This window comes from Aptenodytes patagonicus, chromosome 1 (genome assembly GCF_965638725.1).
Source record: "Aptenodytes patagonicus chromosome 1, bAptPat1.pri.cur, whole genome shotgun sequence".
Taxonomy (NCBI): domain Eukaryota; kingdom Metazoa; phylum Chordata; class Aves; order Sphenisciformes; family Spheniscidae; genus Aptenodytes; species Aptenodytes patagonicus.
The window spans coordinates 44965710-44988069 of NC_134949.1; the positions used below are offsets into that span (position 1 = coordinate 44965710).

The 22360-nt window shown below is 38.6% G+C and overlaps 1 protein-coding gene across 4 annotated transcripts in view; it reads left to right on the forward strand.

Moving 5' to 3' along the window:
- The window catches only part of PTPRQ (protein tyrosine phosphatase receptor type Q), a 148854-nt gene that overhangs the window by 27157 nt on the left and 99337 nt on the right, over nt 1–22360 (forward strand). For all 4 annotated transcript variants that reach the window (XM_076333599.1, XM_076333610.1, XM_076333619.1 and 1 more), the window contains 8 exons: nt 5072–5234; nt 6820–7080; nt 9995–10155; nt 11096–11207; nt 12048–12274; nt 18210–18279; nt 20367–20566; nt 22001–22250. In XM_076333599.1, the coding sequence (XP_076189714.1) occupies nt 5072–5234; nt 6820–7080; nt 9995–10155; nt 11096–11207; nt 12048–12274; nt 18210–18279; nt 20367–20566; nt 22001–22250 (1444 nt within the window). The remainder of the gene's footprint in view (nt 1–5071; nt 5235–6819; nt 7081–9994; nt 10156–11095; nt 11208–12047; nt 12275–18209; nt 18280–20366; nt 20567–22000; nt 22251–22360) is intronic.

Sequence of the window (22360 nt, forward strand, 5' to 3'; positions counted from 1 at the left end):
ACTTCACAATTTCGTTATGCCCTGTTTGAAAGAGTACACTTTTTTATTTTAAACCTGGTATTCTTTAGGTTCTTGTGGTATTAGAAATAGCTAGTACTTCCCTATTCAGCATACCCATACCTTTCATGATTTTATAAGCTTTAATTTCTCAGTTGTCTTTTGTGCAGCATTCATATGTGGAAGCTGTTTTACATCTCTTATTATTTTTTTCTTTAATTTTTCTAAGCCTTTGATATCCTTCTTGAGATTGGGTGTTCACCTAGGATGTGGGCACATAATGGAGTTATCAAAAGGTTAATAGTGTTTTCTGTTTTGCTTCCTATTCTTTTCCTAGGCAATAACATGCTGCCTACCTTTCTGACTACTGTCAGACTTTTTAAAAAAACCTCTTCTGTGGACATTTCAATTTGAGACAGCTCAATTTGACTCAAAATTCATAGTTCATTAACAATTATTCTGGTGTGGGAACATCCTTGACCATTGAAACAAATAATTCAGTTACTGTTTCTCATATGGACTTGTCTATACTGAGTGCTCACTTTGTACTTTGGTCAGCTAGTGGCCTCTCCAACACCCAGATAAGCTTATTGTGTGTTTAAATTATTGTTTTCATTAGTTGTTTTACCATTTTCAGTTTGCTCTTCAGTCTCTTTTGACCTGCTGACCTGTGTTTCTGCTCTGCCCTGCTTCCCTGTGCTTCTTAGAATTATAGAATCATAGAATGGTTTGGGTTGGAAGGGACCTTAAAGATCATCTAGTTCCAACCCCCCTGCCATGGGCAGAGACACCTTCCACTAGACCAGGTTGCTCAAAGCCCCATCCAACCTGGCCTTGAACACTTCCAAACACAGGGCATCCACAACTTCTCTGGGCAACCTGTTCCAGTGCCTCACCACCCTCATAGCGAAGAATTTCTAAATCTGCCCTCTTTCAGTTTAAAGCCATTACCCCTTGTCCTATCATTACATGCCCTTGTAAAAAGTCCCTCTCCGGCTTTCTTGTAGGCCCCCTTCAGCTACTGGAAGGCTACTATAAGGTGTCCTCAGAGCCTTCTCTTCTCCAGGCTGAACAACCCCTACTCTCTCAGCCTGTCTTCATAGGCGAGATGCTCCAGCCCTCTGATCATCTTCGTGGCTCTCCTCTGGACTCGCTCCAACAGGTCCATGTCCTTCTTATGTTGGGGGCCCCAGAGCTGAACGCAGTACTGCAGGTGGGGTCTCATGAGAGCAGAGTAGAGGGGCAGAATCACCTCCCTCGTCCTGCTGGCCACGCTTCTTTTGATGCAGCCCAGGATACAGTTGGCTTTCTGCACTGCAAGCGCACATTGCCAGGTCATGTTGAGCTTCTTATCAACAAACACCCCCAAGTATTTCTCCTCATGGCTGCTCTCAATCCGTTCTCCGCCCAGCCTGTATTTGTGCTTGGGATTGCCCCGACCCAGGTGCAGGACCTTGCACTTGGCCTTGTTGAACTTCATGAGGTCTGCATGGGCCCACCTCTCAAGCCTGTCAGGGTCCCTCTGGATGGCATCCCTTCCCTTCAGTGTGTTGATCGCACTACACAGCTTGGTGTCGTCGGCAAACTTGCTGAGGGTGCCCTCAATCCCACTGTTCATGTCACCAACAAAGGTGTTAAACAGTGCCGGTCCCAATACAGACCCCTGAGGCACGCCACTCATCACTGGTCTCCACTTTGACATCGAGACGTTGACTGCAATTCATTGAGTGTGACCACCCAGCCAATTCCTTATCCACCGAGTGGTCCATCTGTCAAATCCATGTCTCTCCAAGTTAGAGACAAGAATGTCGTGCAGGACAGTGTCAAATGCTTTGCATAAGTCCAGATAGATGATGTCAGTTGCTCTTCCCTTATCCACCAATGCTGTAACCATGTTGTAGAAGGCCACCAAATTTGTCAGGCACGATTTGCCCTTAGTGAAGCCATGTTGGCTGTCACCAGTCACCTCCTTATTTTCCATGTGCCTTAGCATAGTTTCCAGGAGGATCTGCTCCATGATCGTCCCAGGCACAGAGGTGAGACTGACTGGCCTGTAGTTCCCCAGGTCTTCCTTTTTTCCCTTTTTAAAAATGGGGGTTATGTTTCCCCTTTTCCAGTCAGTGGGAACTTCTCCGGACTGCCACGACTTCTCAAATATGATGGATAGTGGCTTAGCAACTTCATCCACCAGTTCCCTCAGGACCCACGGGAGTCCTGAGGGACTTGACATCTCATCAAGTCCCATGTGCACCTTCAGTGGGCAGTTCTTCATTCTCCCAGTCCCTGCCCTTGCCTTCTGCAACTTGGGCAGTGTGGCCTGAGCACTTGCCAGTGAAGACTGAGGCAAAAAAGTCATTGAGTACCTCCGCCTTCTCCATATCCCGGGTAACCAGGTCTCCCGTTTCCTTCCAGAGAGGGCCCACATTTTCCTTAGTCTTCCTTTAATCACCGACGTACCTATAGAAGCTTTTCTTGTTGCCCTTGACGTCCCCTTGACGGCCAGTTTAGTTCTATCTTAAGTTAGCTTGCATGAATTGGACAAGTTTATAGTTTTTATTTTTCTTGTTTTGACACGATCTCCAGTTTGTAAGGATATCTTTTCTTAAAGTAATCCTCTTTACTGTTCAAATGGTTTTGCTATTTGTACATTCCCTCTACAAACTTTTTGAGTGGTGTATTATGTATTAAAGTTGCATTTCAATGTTTTTCATACCATGACACTTTTGGGTGCTCCTCATAATTTCCTTTTAATTTGTTTGATCATTTTTAAGTATTTCTCCTTTTCTAATTAAATGTCATTATGCTGGATTTATTCTTACAAAGAAGCTGAGTTCCAATATTTCATGGTTGGTATTACAGAGTGGCTCTTCAGCATTTGTATTTTGAACCACATCCTTTGCAATGCTTAGCACAAAATCTAGAGTTATTTCTGTTCTTTCAGTTCTCTGGTCAGAAACAATCCAGTATGACATTAAATACTTCGTCTGTGGATCATGTTTCACTACGACATTCAACCAGTCTCTCTTTTGTACCCTGTCTTTTGCAGTCTGTCTTGTATTATCCTTTGCATTTTGCAGTCACTGTATGAACATGGTCACGCGGTCAATAAAACTTTGCGATAGTAAACTGTTCTTTAGACATGTAATTTGAATCAGTAAAGATTTCAAGGTATACTCTTGTACGGTTAACTTACTTGACTAGGATATTCTTTAGTATGTAGCACTACCGTGAGACAAAGTACTTTGCTTTAATGGTCTTGCACAGTTTATACTCCAATATTACAGTGTCCAATTCTTTTCCTCCCCCTTCCCCATGACTTCGATTATATCCTTACCTAAAACTTGAAATCTGAGTATTCTTAGTATAGTTTCTTGACATTTCTTCTCTCTTCGCTAGTGTAAAGCTGCATTGATCTGAATGAATAAGAGTAGCTGGTTAACCTACCACAGCACAATTTGCTGATGTAGCCTGGAGTATTTTTACAAATTTTAAAATTAAATTCAATTCTCTTGTTCATGTTTTGAACCAGTTCAGATATACTTTTGTATGTGGTCAGGTTATTTTTACCATCCTGTGGAAAGTAATTGTCATCTGTAATATTGATCTTTATGGCACAGTATTATTGTTCGGCATCTCATAGAGCAAGCAGCCACATTAGACAGTGCTTTGTCTGAATAAATGAGCTTATCTGTAAATCTTTAATGAGATAGGCTTCAGTAGACTGGTTGCTTGGTAAGGTGCACCTGCATAAAAGGGATCATTTTACTAATCATTTAAAATTAATTATCCCAGCTCACCAACTTTCTATGCAATATATTGTCGTTTGTAGAGTGAAGAGTGCACAAAAGGTACTTTCCTAACTTGTTTGTACTAGATGTAAATCTTTAATCTATAGCTTTGCTTCTAGCATTTTGCAGTGCTGTAATTCTAATAAGGTGATGACAGTCTCCAAGATTTAGTGTGTATTAACAGGTACTGTGCTGCTAAAATATACAGAGGGGAATTGGATCGTTCCTCCCCAGATGAACAGCAGCTAAACCAAAGTGCTTTCAGGTCACTGCAATGTGTAGAATATCCCTCTTCTGTTGGAGGAAATAACGGGTGGCAAGACAGGACATACTGATGTAGGCAGTTGCAAACCTTCTTGATCTCTTAGTACTAACTGGCACGCCTGAGAAACCCATGTGTGCGTGCTGGAGATGCTTGTCTAGAGCCCTCCTCCGCAGGGCAGACACAGTGTGCATCTCGCCTTTCACTAGTGCAGGTATGAAACAGCCTGCAGTAACAGTTTTCTATGTCCACAGAAAGGACTATCACAGGAATTTGTTTTCTCACCTTAGAGTTGTCTGGGAGGTCAAAAGGAATCCTCAGAGCCTCTAGGGGTTAAGTGCCCAAATTTCAATTACTTGGTATCTCCAGCACTTTTATTCTCTGCAGTGGCTCTAAACAAGTGAGTTTTCAAGGTATACCAGTGAGCAGAGTTGAGTGGCTAATTCCTTGGGACGCTTTCCAGAATCTCAGCTCTGAAGAGCGCATGGGTGTTTTTTGGTTCATTGGTTTTGTTTGGGTTTTGTTTTTTTTTTTTTTTTGCCAGAAAGGTACAGAGATTTTGGAAGCGTCTCCATTTTAGAATGAAAAAAAAATTATCTCATCCTGTTGATCAATCCTTAGGCTGCTCTTCTACTCCTGGGCTATTCTCATTCTTTCTATCTTGTAGTTAATTGTACAGCTCATCAGTACAGCTGTGTGACTGAGCAGTCAGAGTACACTTTATTATCCTTCCTCCAAGAGCAAAAACATGTCACCTGTAAACCATGACTTAACTTCGCTTCCTCCGTCTACTTTTAAAGATTAAAGTCACTGCTTTCACCACTGGGCTATTAAGGAATCTTAGAGCAAGTAGTAGATCAACCTTGTGGAACATAATATAAAACAAGCCATAGTCTTGATTTTTTTGTCTTTAAAATGTGAGGGATATTGTAAATATTTTTATATAAACAGGTAGTTTGAATCTCTGAACATTAGTTTTATGAAGTGAAATAGTCTGATATAAGAAATTACTTTTTGTCCATAGCTTTCATATTGTCTGATGAATAATGAAAAGCTGCTTACCAGAACAGTTTATGACAGCAGAGCTGTAGTGAAAAATCTGGCCCCTGGGACAGAATACTTGTTTCGGTTAAGGACAGTTAAAGGCTTGGATTCCTCTGTGGCTGTGGAGAAAAAAGTCATCACAAGTAAGGAAATACCTTATAACTTGTCTTTTTTTTCTTTTTGAAAAACAATAAATGTTCAGACATTTAAATCATTGTATGTAAGTGACTGAAAAGGGTCACACAGTTCAAAATGAAAACTTAACTTGAGGGAGCAAGTTCTGCTTCCTCTTGTGGGAGTTGTTTAAACAGGAGCCTTCAACTTGCTGGGTTGAAGTTGAGCAGTCTAGACATAGTTGCAGATATCTGTTTGAAAAAAGAGGTGGACTCACAAAATTCTTGCAGTTCTAGCAAAACAAGATCTTGCCAGAATAACATCCTATACTTTAAGATTTGCCTTGCATTTTGTTTACAATTGTTTCTGCATCTCTTGAATTCCTGCAAGCCCATGGTTTAAGATTGGAGGATTGTTCTTGTACAAGGCCACAGAATGGTTAAAAGAGTAAGAGGATTTTCCAATGCTCCTGTGATACAGCATAAAAAGAGGAGACTTGGTGGCAGAGATTTGAAGGAATAGATTTATATTGGATTCTGGACTGCCAAAGCAGATAAAGAGCAGCTAAGTGTAGTCAGAAAATAAATCAACTCCCAGGTTTATACAAATGCATGTCATAGACCTCCTCCCTCCTTTGATGGATTTTCTGTGGCTTGTTTGGATTACAACTCCTTAACCCAGCTAATAGTCAAGGAGGCCCTGCACTTAGTTATTCAAAGATGAGTGGTGAATCTCTGAAAAAAACCAGACCTAGTCCTGCAGATTCTTTTTAATGAGAAGTGCGGCAGAATAATCATCATCATGGTCCTGAAGGTGCTTTTTATCCTCAAGCAAATACTTTCAAGAGTATTGTGGATGACTCCAGTATATGGCTAGATTATGGAGAGATTACTCTATCATTTTATTGGCAAACCTTTAGAATTTTTTTCATGCTGAATAATCCAGCCCTTAATGGGATTATGGTAATTAGTATTTTTCAGAAAGCTTTAAGCAAGATAAATCAATAATCTGGAAGACTCATTTTTAGGAGGACTGGAAACATTTTTCCTTTCTAACTGCAGCTGTGCTGCACAGCTTAATGGAGGTGCTATTTGTAAATAATCATCTGTGATTTTAGGAATCTTACTATAACCAAAAGGAATATTTAAAAAGGAAAAAAGGGGTAATCACGGAGACTATGTGATTTACTGTATCCCTAAGTTAACATATAAACAGTTTTCTGAAATTATATGGCCTATGATGTATTTTAGAAAACTTTTAACTGAATAAAATCTCTACTTCTGTTTACAAAGTGTTCAATTCTCATTCTGTTTCACCAGTGAGCAATGTTACTGTTCTTACATAAGATCTGATAAGTCTGGAATTCTCTTCCATAAATTACACAGTGCACACAGGAGGTACAGCCCTAGGTTTTACTCTGTGCAGCATAATGGCACTGTTTACTATATATCCATACAAACATACTTCTAAAATTTGTATGAGTATTTCATGATGCTGTGAACCCTCAAATCATTTAAATAAAAAACATTTATTTTTAAAAGATGGTACTTTTCTTATATTTTAAGGACTATGCATTAAATTTTTCTTTATTAATCTGAATAATTTTTACTGTAGAACCAGCTGGGATATGCGGTCTGGCATTAAAAATGGTAAATACTTCCTCTGCCACTTTAATGTGGAATCCAACCAAGACTAACTTCACTTCTTATAAAGCATCTTTATCAAACAACACCTTTATAAACAAGTTCAGCATTCCAGGAGCACTGACTGACTTGAGTGTTACAGACCTGACTGCTGGGGGCATTTATAATTTCACACTGCAAAGACTAAGAGGAAATATTGAAGGAGCTTCTGCTTCCATTGAAATTGTAACAGGTCTGTATGGTTTCTTGCTTTCTCTCCTTGCCAGTGAATGGTAGCTGCCAATAACAGTGCACGTTTAGCTTTGTACATCTCACTTTGTAGAATAACATTGGAATTTCAAGAGATCTTGCATGTAATAGTTTGCTGTGGTTGTGGACATACATTACTTATACACTATTCTACCTGCATGTAGTGATATGCTACCAGAAACATAATTTCTTTAGTGGTGCTGCGTTTCTCTTGACCATTTTTAGTATTTTCATTATTTTTCAGGTCTTACCCTGTGAAGAGTTATGCACAAGCTGAGTTTTACCTTATCTGATTTCAGTAGGTTTTTTGCAGTGAGTGAAGTTAAACAGGTTAAAAAATGTTTGCAGAGTTAAGGCTTTAGATTGTAATCTACTCCATTCAAGGACTGTTTCTTATTAGATTTGTGATTACAACTTAATGGGGTAAAATCTCAATCTTGACACGTCTGCAGTTTACTGTAATGTAATAATGTAAAATAGAGATGAAATTTAAGAGCAGAAAGATGCACCAGAACTACCTCAACCAATTTCTTTTACTACTTTCTTATACTACTTTTTATAGGGTTTTTTGTGGCAATGACATGGTGGTATGAGAGAGACCTGAGAAGTGTTGGAAGTTGTAATTGATTGACTACTTTGACCAAATGTCATGACATTTGTATGTCTGCTTTTGGGATCAGTGCTTGACAAACTGTTGGTGCTTCTACCTTAGTCAGGGGGACTGAAGCAGGAGGTCAAAGAGAGCCTTTAAAATAAAGTGACGTAGGGGTGAAAATCCTCACATTTGTTTCGAAGTAATGTCTTGATGGTAAAATTAATAAGAAAAAATCTTGTATGTCTTTTAAAGGTTAAATGAGGACTGCAATGCTATAATACTTTAATTGCAAGTAATATTTTTTTCTAATACAGGGAAGATTTAAGTCAGTTTGGTTGACCTAATTGTGCTTCCTTTTACTTAAATGTATTGAGATTGCATTGCCATGCTGAGCCTGCTGGTTTCTAATGGTTAATTTTTGGAAAATTAACATCATGTTGTATTTTGCACTCCATATTCACTGATGTATCTATTCAACCTCAACTAATTTTCAATCCACTCACTCAGAATACATATTGGAGACATTAAGTAGTATTTTTGTAGGTGAAATTGTGAAATTTACAGCAAATTGTTCCGACTATGCTATACACAAATATACTGGCTATATACTTTATACAAATATGCTGACCACTGCTGGTAAGTGTGTATGCAGGTGCATGAAACAGAGAGGAGGACTGTAGAAGAGCAGGTGCAATGAGGCTCGAGTGAACCTCGAATGTATATGAACTCACATATACATTCCCTAATGATGTGGTTAAATCTGCAGGAGGGTAGAACTGAGGCTTTTTTTCAGCATCGGTGGGCAGGGTAATTCTCAGTCATGGGATAATAGTAGGAAGAGCATTAGCTTCATGGAACTAAATTTCTCTTTCCATGAGGACATTTTTATGGTCTCTTCTACCGCTGAGTCAGAACTAATTCAACTGAGGTAAAGAGATTAAGTATTGTGATAACTGTACACTCAGAGATTAATCATGGGTCTGTATAAAAAGACCTGTATAAACATAAAATCCAGCTTTAAAGAAAGTTGAGATCCATGGAAATAATAGTACTGATGATAGCAGTAGGACTTAAAATTTATAAAAGTATACTAAAAGGAAGAAATTACACTCTCAGTTACACTTGCACAGCTCCACATATATTATTAAACTTTTTTTTGTTCTGTTAGTATTAAAATAAAGCAACAAGTTAAAAATCATAAGACAAATACAGACTGAATATAAAATCTAAAGGTAATATTTGGATATATTAATATTTCAGATAGATTATTTGATGGCAAAACGAGTAATCTGTTTTAAATGATTCTGCAACTTCGGATAGTCAGTGTAAGGAGTTCATGAAAGATATATAGTCTAAGCAGATTTACAGTAAATAAGAAAGGAGTGGAGCTCTTTCAGGATGGAAGTGATATGGTATTCAGACTGCACAGTATGATATTAGTTTATAAACAGTACTAGAAGATTTAGTCTGAATTCTGAAGAACCATGTTAGTAAAGCAGACAGGACTGAGTGCAAGGGTAGTGGCGAATCTGAAATGTGACGAATAGCATCACTGACTGGGCTTGCTCTGGGACATAAGCATAGGGACAGCTGTTAGCTGTGTGTACTTTCCAAAGTAGAAAGGAGACAGATGCACATGGCTATGGATTGCACAGGTGGATAAATTATACAATATTATAGGCAGATAATGTTTTAATGACCTACTGAAGAAACTAAAATCTGGTTCATTATTAGGCTTAGAGTGGATGATACAGATTTAAAGGCAGAAGAAAGTGAGATGATGTGACAGGAGTAGGTGGAAACTTGGCTTTAATAAAAGGAGTAAAACATCCAAATTTTGGGGACTTAACTCACTAGACTTCATGGAATTACTGGGATTCCAAATACACGAAAAGTATAAAAGAGTCAACAACCCTGTGGCTAGCGACAGAACAAGCACCAGCTATATCTTGAATTTCAACAGTAGCACTAGTTTTGACAGTGGTAGTGCTAACTTTGAGGTTGAGGACAGCAGAAACACCAGGACTGTGCAGAGATTCTTTGTTAACTGAACACTGGGCAGAGATACTTGAGCTTGCTCTCTGCGAATGGGGATGTCTGCACAGCAGAGGGTGGGAGATGATCAACCAAGTCTCAGAGGTAGTATAGCAACTGTAGTACAATATACTGCTGTATCCAGGCTAATTAGCAATTCTTCAGGTAGCAAGTAAACTGTTCTTGCATGCTTTTATAATCAGTTGTAACTACTAATGTATTTGTAAAGGGGGTTATTTATGTCTTTTATTCCACAATTCTCTTTCAGAACCTGCAAAGCCAGAAGGACTTAAATTCTTCAATATTTCATCATATTCTTTTTCACTGTATTGGAGACTACCGTATGGACATGTAGACAAATTTCACGTGGATCTTATTCCTGATCATGGTTCTGTTGTTATCCTAGATCTTGGAGTTAGGGAGTATCAAGTATGTGCTTTTATTAGAGGACTTGCATGGCTAGCTTTTCGTTACGCACTGTGCTGATGAGGAATTCAAGCTTGCCTCCTTAGATATTTAATGCAAATATGAATATGAAAGTATTACTGAAAAACTGGTGAAAACAAATTTCAGCATCCAGAGTTTATTACCTAGCAACAGGTAGTGAATTTACTTTTTTTTAAGTCTGCTAGAAGGATATGGCCAGTCATCCAAGGGTTCATGAATAGTTTAACAAAGGAAGGGCAGAGCTATTGAGTAATACAGGCTCATTAATTGTGTACTTGCCAGGAAGATCTGTGCTTAAATCATTAATGCAGGCAACATTTCACTGCTAAGCCATCGAAAAGAAATAGGAGCACTTTACTGCTGTCTGGAAAATACAATAATATTAACAGAAATAATGGTTGTTCTGGTTGTTTTGCTTTTTTTTTTTATTGGAACTGCAAAGATACAGGTATTTTATATAAATGCTTGCTAAAAAATTGTTAATTATGTTTATTTCAAAAGATGGGCTAGCTTAAGGGTCAAAAACTTGTAAGTTTTTCAGGCTGCTTTTGTGTTTATTCTTTCAAAAAGGAATTTTATAATGCTTCATATTTACTTTGATAATGATGATGATGCAGAAAACCCCCTATAGATACACTGATAGGTGATTCTGTGATAAAATTAATAGTTAATTTTGTTGTTCTTTAATATTGAATGTTATACAGATCTTATGGAGGTAGTTAAATAAGGTGGCAAAATACTGTACTGTAGCTAACAGATGTAAACTACTATTTTTACTGTTGTAAATACTGTTGTATTTCTAAAAGCTTATGAACAGATCACTTTCAGTAATGCAATGCTTAAACTTTTGGGTTTGGTTTTTTTTTTTTTTATTTTCATGATTCTTGGTAAGAGACTTAAATACATCTATGTCCTATTTCAGGCTGATTTTTCTAATACTATTCCTGGAACAACATACAATGTTACAGTTTCTGCAGTTTCTTCTTCACTCTACAGTTCACCTGCGAGTAGAACAGTGACAACAAACGTGACAAGTGAGTTAATAATGACTGATGAAATTTGGTTGGGATTTTTTTAACTATGCTTTTTTGTATTTATTATATGCACAGTAGCGTCTGAGAAATGATAATCAGTTTTGAATAGTCATTAGAATTTTTCATCTTCTTTAACCATAAAAGAATACACTGAATCTGCGGTGTTCTATGACAGACAGCATGAGAGTTTCTCTATCAGATATTTTTAAGAAGCAGCCCTGGATGTGAGTTGTAGTTGTATTCATCCATTAGCTTGGCTATTTAAAAAAAAAAAAAAAAAAAAGGAAAAAAAAGCATAAAGGAGAACAATTTATAAGCTTTTGAAAAATTTGCTATTGTGTCATGTAGTAATATCCATACTCCAGTTTATATGTACAGTGGTAGACTTCAGAGACATTTCAAAAAAAACGTAGCCATATTAGATGTGTTTTGTAAGACAGTGCAGTTTGGTTTTGAATGGTTTTAGGGAAAGGAACTGCAATTAAGCATGCTAGAATATCTCAAATATTAAATTGGCATTAAACTCTGTTTTGTCCATAAAGATCTTGAGCATTGCATTTTTTGCATTCTTATAGAAGAATGTTCCTGGTGTTCCAGAATTCATTTAATCATTTTTGTAACAGGACTCTAGCCAGAAAAAAAGCTTTTTATTCAACAGTACATTAGTTTTCAGTAGTTTTAGTGGTTTATGCTGGCAGATGATTTAATTTCTTTATAGAAGCTGTGAAGGTGTCTGCATTATCTGGAAACTAAATTAAAAACTGTTTTATATGTGTGTGTTTTTGTGTGTGTGTGTGTATAAAAAAACCAATTACTTTTTTTTTTTTTTTTTTTTTTTAGATCCTGGGCCCCCTGTGCTCCTTGCAGGTGAAAGAGTGGGCTCTGCTGGGATTCTGCTGTCATGGAATACGCCACTGCATCCAAATGGGAGAATTCTCTCCTATATTGTTAAATATAAAGAGGTCTGCCCATGGATGCAAACAGCTTATACACAGGTCACAACAAAGCCAGATAGTTTGGAAGTTCTTCTTACCAGTCTTAACCCTGGAACAACTTACGAAATTACGGTAAAAGCTTTACAAATGCCTTCTAGTATTTTGAATTCTGATTTATTGTAAATTGTGTGAGTTTATGGTATGTCCATATAGTGTTTTCTGAAGGTCATTGCTAATTACTGTGGCATATAACAAAATATATTAGCCAGGTATTTGTTTACAGTAGTGGTTTTTAAATCTACTATAAATAATTTCCAACCAAAATTGTACTAAAATGTAGTTTCTTCTATTGATATTCTTATTGACATATGGCATTATGTGGTAAAAGGTAAAAAGCAAAGGGTAGAATTTTCAAAAACATCTAAATCCTTCCTCATTGAGATTTAATCTTTCAAATCACTGGTGCACTTTGGATATTACACGTAGATTTTTAAATCATCTCAGCCAGATCCAGAAAAGCATGTAGGTACATATTTCTTTCTTTGATTTTAAACTTAATTAGTTTAAGAAGGAGTTTTCTTGCCTGAGTATCTGTTTAGATGTAGCCTGTAAACACCTTAGCCTGGTTCCCCTAAGCCTGGGAGCTTTACCTAGTGTTATCTCCTGAAATAAAAAATGTCATACTTCTCCATTCCCTTTCCATGGATTTTATTGCCTAGATATTCACAGTGAATATCTACTGCCAAAATCAGTACATGTATCTTGATGACTTCTATATGTGGAATTTGTTTACATTGAGATTAGGCACTCCTGATCCATCTCTGAACTCTTCAACAATAAATGAGTTCAAGTGGACAGAAATGAACTACTATCCTCTTGGCAATATTTGCCAAGCAGTTCTTTGCCTGACTTACTCTTTCATAAGAACCTTGGAGAGGTGCTTCTTTTCAATATCAAGAATGAAATGAAATTATGTATTTGATTTGCTTCATAGAATCATAGAATCATAGAATCATTGAGGTTGGAAAAGACCTCTAAGATCATCGAGTCCAACCGTCAACCCAACACCACCAGGCCCACTAAACCATGTCCCTAAGCGCCTCATCTACACGTCTTTTAAAAACCTCCAGGGATGGGGACTCCACCACTTCCCTGGGCAGCCTGTTCCAATGTTTCACCACTCTTTCAGTAAAGAAATTTTTCCTTACATCCAATCTAAACCTCCCCTGCCGCAACTTGAGGCCATTTCCTCTCGTCCTATCGCTTGTTACTTCGGAGAAAAGACCAACACCCACCTCACTACAACTTCCTTTCAGGTAGTTGTAGAGAGCGATGAGGTCTCCCCTGAGCCTCCTTTTCTCCAGGCTGAACAGTCCCAGTTCCCTCAGCCGCTCCTCATAAGACTTGTTCTCCAGACCCCTCACCAGCCTCGTTGCCCTTCTCTGGACACGCTCCAGCACCTCAACGTCCTTCTTGTAGTGAGGGGCCCAAAACTGAACACAGTATTCGAGGTGCGGCCTCACCAGGGCCGAGTACAGGGGCACGATCACTTCCCTACTCCTACTGGCCACACTATTTCTGATACAGGCCAGGATGCCATTGGCCTTCTTGGCCACCTGGGCACACTGCCGGCTCATGTTCAGCCGGCTGTCGACCAACACCCCCAGGTCCTTTTCCGCCAGGCAGCTTTCCAGCCACTCTTCCCCAAGCCTGTAGCGCTGCATGGGGTTGTTGTGGCCGAAGGGCAGGACCCAGCACTTGTCCTTGTTGAACCTCATACAGTTGGCCTGGGCCCATCCATCCAGCCTGTCCAGGTCCCTCTGCAGAGCCTTCCTACCCTCGAGCAGATCAACACTCCCACCCAACTTGGTGTCGTCTGCAAACTTACTGAGGGTGCACTCAATCCCCTCATCCAGATCATCGATGAAGATATTAAACAAGACCGGCCCCAGTACTGAGCCCTGGGGAACACCGCTCGTGACCGGCCGCCAACTGGATGTAACTCCATTCACCACAACTGTCTGGGCCCGGCCATCCAGCCAGTTTTTGACCCAGCGCAGAGTCCACCTGTCTAAGCCGTGAGCCGCCAGCTTCTCGAGGAGAATGCTGTGGGAGACAGTGTCAAAGGCCTTGCTGAAGTCCAGGTAGACCACATCCACAGCCTTTCCCTCATCCACTAGGCGGGTCACCTGGTCATAGAAGGAGATCAGGTTGGTCAAGCAGGACCTGCCTCTCATGAACCCGTGCTGGCTAGGCCGGATCCCCTGGTTGTCCCGCTCATGCCTTGTGAGCTCCCTCAAGATGAGCCGCTCCATAATCTTCCCCGGCACCGAGGTCAGGCTGACAGGCCTGTAGTTCCCCGGATCCTCCTTCCGGCCCTTCTTGTGGATGGGCGTCACATTGGCAAGCCTCCAGTCGTCCGGGACCTCCCCCGTTAACCAGGACTGCTGATAAATGATGGAGAGCGGCTTGGCGAGCACCTCCGCCAGCTCCCTCAGCACTCTCGGGTGGATCCCATCCGGCCCCATAGACTTGTGAGTGTCCAGGTGGCGTAGCAGGTCATTGACTGCTTCCTCCTGGATTACGGGGGGTTCATCCTGCTCGCCGTCCCCGTCTTCCAGCTCGGGGGGCCGAGTACCCTGAGGATAACTGGTCTGCCTGTTAAAGACTGAGGCAAAGAAGGCATTGAGTACCTCAGCCTTTTCCTCATCCTTGGTGACAATGTTCCCCCCTGCATCCATTAAAGGATGGAGATTCTCCTTGGCTCTCTTCTTGTCATTAATATATTTGTAAAAACTTTTTTTGTTGTCTTTAACGACAGCGGCCAGATTGCGTTCTAGCTGGGCTTTTGCCTTTCTCATTTCTTCTCTGCACGACCTAACAAGATCCCTGTACTCTTCTTGAGTCGCCTGCCCCTTCTTCCACAAGCGGTAAACTCTCCTTTTTTTCCTTTCATTCCATATCATGTAAGTTCATACAGTGCAAAGCTATAAAAAAATATTGAAGTTGACCAGACTAGGAATAGGGCTGTGCAGTGATTCTTTGTAAAGGTGGTGTGTGTGTATAAGAAAGTAAAAATGTAATTATGCCTGCCATTGTGGGAAAGTTGCTCACTGTGAATCTAGTCGTGATGACCATGCTGATAAAAGCCAGTATATCCACAGCTGGAGAAATGTTTATCCTTTGATCTCTTGCCTCCAGTCATCTGGTAAAAAAAAACCAAACCTACAAAAAAAGTTCAGCTACTATTTGAGAAAATTATTGTCACTTAGACTCTAAGTAGATTAATCTCCTCAGACAAAAGAAGTTATTAAGAGAATTAAATTTGCAATTCTGAGTACCTCAGTAGCACTTGTGTGGGTTCACTATTAAAGGTTTTGCAAATTCCATTCTTTGCTCCATATATGAATCTTGCCTGGGAAAACTGTGGGACTTTTTAAATCATTTGTTTTACTTAGCAATAATTTGCCCTTTGTTGATATATATGGGAGGCAATCCTTCCCATTGCTGGTGCCTGAAACATTGATCTTGGAGCAGAATTTGACTCAGGAAAGTGACTTGTGACCCAACAACCTCTGTCTAGCAGAGACCACACGGCTTTTTTCATGAGTGAATAGAAGTCTGTTGGCAAGCTAAGGGTTGTTACGTTACCTGCTGCTTTGGTGGGTGCCCTGACTGCCTGACCCATGAGCAACCTCATAGATTCAGTAACGACTCAGGTGGAAACACTTTTTCTACCTTACAGATGTGGCCAAAAAGAAACATTACATGTTTTCCTTCTCTTGAGCGATTTCTTGTGTTTCTTTGGTTAATTTTTGGAGTCTGTTGTGTCATTTAAAAGTAGTAGTTAAAAGATTTTTGCATAGGTGAAAATTCTTTATTGTTTTAGGGTACCTGACTTGGTCCTGTTGTGAAATTCTTTCTGGTAATACTGTGACAGTACAGTTCAACAAAGCTTATAAACTTTGAATATGGATTACCAATCTGTTTGTAACAGCCCGGTCTTAATTTCTTTACATCTAATGAAAAAAACATTTTTAAAGAAATAGCAGTTACAAGTGATAATTTGTTAAATGTTGGAGAGCTATGGATAATTTTGAACATCTAAACATTGATAATTTTGTAAAAATACGCACTCAAGATTTTTTCCTAAACTTAAATAATTAGTGGCAACATACTTCAAAGCGTAAAAATTAATACTCCTTCCAAATGTGAACTGCAGCTACTTGAACTTTGGATAGTACTTCGTTATCTGCATAGTAAACTTGTCCTTTTTAAATGTTTCCGTTTTTTTCTGTAATGGCTCCTTGTGGCAGTGATCTCTAGAAGCTAACAGTACATTGTGTAAGCATTTATTTTGATTTCTCTTCAAAGCTAATCGGTGTGTGTAGCTGACACCTTTACCATGCAAATTTTTGCATACTTATGTCATAGTACCTTTGAGTTCTCTTGAAAATACACATATGAAATGGGAGTTTCCATGTGTGTCTTAATGCTAGTTTTCCTTTCTGGACCCTTTCTACAATATCTACTTTAAGATGAGATAACAAAAAATCAGTGTTCAGGTGAGGACATACCTTTAGATTTATATAATGTAATTTTAATACTGTCAGAATTTTCTAATTGCCTGTCAACCCCCTGAAGATCTCCAGGTAATTTCCTCAGCTATTGCAATTACTGTAGAATTCATCAATGCTTAAGGACGTTTCAAGTCGTTCTTTCTGTGGCACAGAAGTAGGTAGGGTTGGCTGGAGTCATGAGGTGTGCGTGCATGGGGAGGGGCTGTTTGCATGGCTTAGGGAGGAGCTGGCCAATGATACAGATCCTCCTTCACCAAGCAGAGCATGCGCTGCACTGGGAAGTGGTCGTAGGCATATGTGTCCCTTCACGTCCTAGATTAAGTCTTCATGTTGCCACTTATTTCTTTGCTGTAGTTTGTCTGCCGTGGCTTAGTGCTTTTGTTTAAATAGCTTTACAGTCTTCTGAAAGATGCACAGTTTAGTCCTGAGAAGTGATTAGAAGTCTTCCTTTCTGACCTGCTGGCTCCTTCCACTCTCTTTGCCTTTCGTTATCCCCTGCGTGCTGTCACTTCTACTATGATTCACACATAATTTTGCACATCTGCCCCTTCTCACCCCGCTTTCGCCACAGTCTGCACTGTCAACTCCCTCAGCACCACTGCCATACCTTTGTTACCTGACACTGGCAGAAGGGAATGACTCTGCCAACTTTAACCTTGCTAGAGAGCTTTTTGCTTTGCTTCTTCTTTCACATTCTTCTCACCATCGCCGTTGGAATTTTGCTCATGTTTTACCTTTTGTTGTCTCTGTCACTTCTTTTCAAAATAAGGAGTCAGACTTCATTCCTCTTCTTTGTAAGTATTGCATGCCACGGCCCATCACTGAGTCAAATTGTCAATAAGTCCTATATTGCAGAGCAAATAGCATCGTTGTTGTGTTTATTTCCATAAATTCTACCAAAGTCTCAATGTACTGCCCTTCTGCAGGAAGACACTGCTATGATTGTGAGCATTGAGGCACATCCACCATAAAGTGCATCCACAGTTCCCTGACCTGTTGTCTTTCTGCCAAAAGACATGCTTTCCTTGAGTTTCTGCTCTGAGGGAGGTTGACCTGCTCTTGCTATCCTTCAGGAGTTCAAGAAATAAAAGAGAACCTATTTTCCTTTTTACTTTTTTAAGTTATAGAACAAATAAAATAGGAATGGGGAAGCTGGATTAAGTGAATTGTGGTATGGAAAAGGAGTTACTAATGTTATTCTTGCTGTTGACTTTAGCATAAAATAGGGACTCGGCACTTTTGAGGTGTGAATATTCACACATGGTTTTCTCAATTTCTTACACTGTTTCATAATTTTTCCGTTTTATTTTTTCACATCTAAATGTTGAGTATAAATTAAACAATACAGCTATAAAAGGCATGTTCATTTGTATATTTATAGTTTAAAAGCTAGAAGGTGAATCTCTGTGTATCCTTAAGATTTTCATAGTCCCTGAAACTATATATCCTATAGATTCTCTAATGTGGCTTTTTTTTTTTTTCTGTAGGTTGCTGCTGAGAACAGTGCTGGTGTTGGAATATTTAGCGATCCTTTTCTTTTTCAGACTGCAGAAAGTGGTAATTTTAATAAAGCTGCTAATTATTTTAATTAAAGCTGCTCTAATTTGTTCAAATAAAGTATCCATGGCACATTTTGTACTTGAACAAATTCTGATGCATTTAGAACAAAATCCTAATTCTTTTCTTATTCTCTCACTCAGTGAAAAGGTGCATTTTGTCCTATCTGCTAGTAACAATGTTTAGGCTGTGCACATATGGGGGCTTCTTATACGCAAAGTCTGTTTCTGTTGGGGTTTTCTTATGCCGGTTTCTAGGTAGGCTGCTCCAGAAAGCAAGGTCACAGGAGAGCAGAGCTACCTATCAAGTGGACCCATCTGCTGTTGCCTGGAGCAGTACTAGGAGACAGACTTTGTTGTGGGATCAGCTCTGGCATTGCCTACTTATGTCAAGCCATATTTATTTAGTGCTGGAGTCAAGTGCCTTCTCTACAAAGCCCAGCACAGAATGTATTTTACTAAGTTTTTACTTCTTAATTCTGAAGCAAAAACAAACAACAAAAAAATTATAATACGTGGCTGAAATGAAAATTTGACTTGATGGTTTTGAAGATTAAAAAGTTATCCTTATAGTCTGAATTTGCATAATCTTTATTAATTTAGTATTTATAATCTTGCTCACACTCCAGGAGCAGTTGAGCCTTGGCTGAAGAGTTGGCACCAGGCCAGTTACGTTGGGGTGAACAAGTCTTAGTGGAATACAGAATTTGTGCTGCCATGGCGGTGACCATCCCATTGTGTTTAGGACTCCTAGTTGGTTTCTGTAGCTGTGCAAACCACAGAGTGCCACATCTGTTAATGGCAGGAAATCATCACTCTGCATCACATTTCCAGGATAACACAATGAGTTATGAAATGAAATATGAGAAGGTGTAGTAAACTTGCCATGTGGAGCTATCAAAATCATTGCTTTTAACTATTCTTTGTATGTTATTGTTGGTAGAAAACCTTGTTTCCGTGAGCTGTATTTACTCATGTTTGACAGAGGCATCAGTGTTTCTCCATATGAGAACATTAGCTTTTTACCTTTTGATGCATTTCTGCTCACATTTTATTAAAGCTGAAATTCCTTATTATAAATGTAATTGGAAGGTTTCTTCAAATTCTAGGTGAGAGTTCTGTGTCACTGATACTACATTTATACTTTTACCTTCTCAACTTTTTTTTTTTTAACTCTTGCTTTGGTGGTTAAAGAAACCCCAACATCCTGATCAGCATGCAGAGGTACAGTTTAAAGTAGGAAAGTTAGACAGAAGATATAATTATTTAAATATAAAGGCTGTAGTCTGGGAGGAGGGGGAAGGGGGTGAAAGGTCTGCAAAAGATTCAGCAGGGCCTAAGCAAGAGCTGAATATGAGGGTTGGAGGATCTGTCTCAATTCAGCCGTGGAAGATCTGTAATTGTGGACACTTGTATATGTGTATATTTTTAAGGCAGCATAACCCTTTTCTCCTTAGTACTAAGGCTAGCTATCGCAGGAACTTCTACTGCCTGTGCCATGCAGACAGGACTAAGAAAGAGCTACAGTGCTCTAATTCTCAGAAAAATTCATATAGCTTGTAAAATCTTGTTTAGATGCTGCATCCCATTCCTTTGTGCTGTGATTAATACAGATGCTCTGACAAAAGGACCTGGAAACTGTCACTGGTACAAAGAACACAATTTCTGTAGTAATAGTGAATATTCAAATTAAATTGAGCTATTTAAAGCTACCAAAAATCTATATCTAGCTGAAAAGATGACACAGGTAAAGTGAAATAAAACACCCAGTGCTGTTATATGCTCTTAAACAACAAAACTACCTCTGACACAGTAGATGAGTTGCTTCTAGGAAGAATATTTTTAAGTTGACCAAACCAATTTCTATATTATTATGAGACTGAAATAACTATATTTCTCACTTAAACTAGATTGGAAAAGAGCTGGTTGCATATCAGCTACTTTACATGTGTTTGTCAGTGGTTGTTATTTATTTGCTTCAGGGTTTGGAAGCTAGAAATGGCATTACAAAAAAAAAAAGGGATTTTTTTTTTTCCAGTGCTGAGAAGAAAAATATGTCTCACTGCTTTTGTTTGTTTTGTTTTCAAGCTCCAGGTAAAGTAGTGAATCTCACAGTTGAAGCCTTAAATTATTCAGCTGTAAATCTGATCTGGTTTCTCCCTCGGCAACCAAATGGAAAGATAACTAGTTTCAAGATTAGTGTGAAACATGCAAGAAGTGGAATTGTAGTGAAAGATGTCTTGGTTAAAGTAGAGGACCTTCTGTCTGGGAGGTTACCAGAATGTAATGTAAGTGCTATAAACCTTTTAAATTAGAAATAGACTCAAGCCACAGAATACAGTTTTACATTTGAATTTTGAGACATAAAAAATTTGGAGGCTTGCTTTTCAGACCAATCCCAAATACTTTACAGACTTAGGCCCAAGGCAGGATATAATGGTTGAAGAAAAACCTTTCTGTCCGAAATAGTTTAAATGGAATACTTTTCCTTGAAAAGCTCAGTTTAATCAAAGTAAAAATGTTAAGAAAGGGTCAATTTGGTGTCCTTTTAACAGAAAATGATGAAATAGATAATTTTGAGTTCTTTTCAGTTTTCATTTTTTTATTTTTGTTTTTTACAGCATTCAATTAGAAAAGGCAAGAATTTTTTTTTTGTCAGTGCAGACATAGTGTAATGTTAATATCTTATTTTTTATATATAGTATGATAATGCTTTTTGTATTGTAAATGTATGCTTTATTCTGTGTATCACATTTCAACATTATTTAAATAATTTTCATATCAAAATAAAAAGACCCACTATAAGCAGAGTGATTTTTTAAAAAAATGTTTGTAGTCTGAGTTGTTCTTAAAATAAGCATTCATTGAAAAGTTTCTGAATTTTGACTATTCATTGGATTCAGACCTGTAACCAATGTATACCTTTCAGAATTTGTTGAAGAAAATTCTCTTTTCCAGTGTTTATTCTCCTTTTCCTCTTTATTCTGAGCAGTGTTGTGATTACTCGGATGTCAAGTTGCCTAACTTTTTTTTCCTTTTTTTTTCCTTTTTGTTTTTTTCAGGATGCTAGGGTTAGTACTTTAGTGAAAAGTGCAGTTTTAAATGATAAAAATTATCAGGGCTCTGGTTTCAGATTTTATTTGGAAGATCATCTTAGGCATTGTGAAGGTTCCCAACATCAGGCTAATTTAATTCAGCACTGAGAAGAGAGACTGCCACCTGCTGCATCATAAGCATTGGTTATTGTAATGTCTAGCAGTTTTTCAGAGGTGTCTCCTGACAGTTTGGATTAGGAAACCCCTGTCTGGTCTCATCCATTATATATGGATATATGTATGCTATATATGTATATATACATGCATACATATAACATACATGTGATGTAGAAGGACCTCACTAGGGGACTTTTTTTGCTAAAAGAGAGACAGAACACTGAAAATGGAATCTGGGAATAATTAAATGAATCCTAGAGAGTTGCTTCTGTTAGGTCAGATTTGAGAACTTTTGGGATAAGGCAGGAAACTATAATACTGTCACTAACAGGATGTACTAGCAATATCAACTAATGAAATGATAACCTAAATTTGGAGATTGAAGTATAAAAAGGAGAACCAATTTTGGGTAATTTTATTTCCCAGGTGGTCTGCCTTTTTTGATCTACATGTATTTACAATTACAGGTTATAGATGCAGCTTATCATGTTTCATATTTTGTCTTTATAGGATAACAGTGAGTCATTTTTATGGAGTACTACCACTCCTTCATCTACTTTTGGCAAATCCACAATTCCTTCACGGACTACAGTTACACCAAGTACAGAGGCACCGAGTCAAATGAGCTCTGTTTGGAATGAACCAATCAGTTTTGTTATAACTAACCTCAGGCCACATACCACCTATCTTTTTGAAGTCTCTGCAGTTACCACTGAAGCAGGTTACATTGACAGTGCAATTGTCCGGACACCAGAATCAGGTATATACTGCTTTCAAATGGAAATAAAGTTCTCAGATTTACATGAAAACTTCAAAATATCAGTTTGAAGTTATGTTGCAAGATACTTCAGTCCAAATCTGTCTTTATTG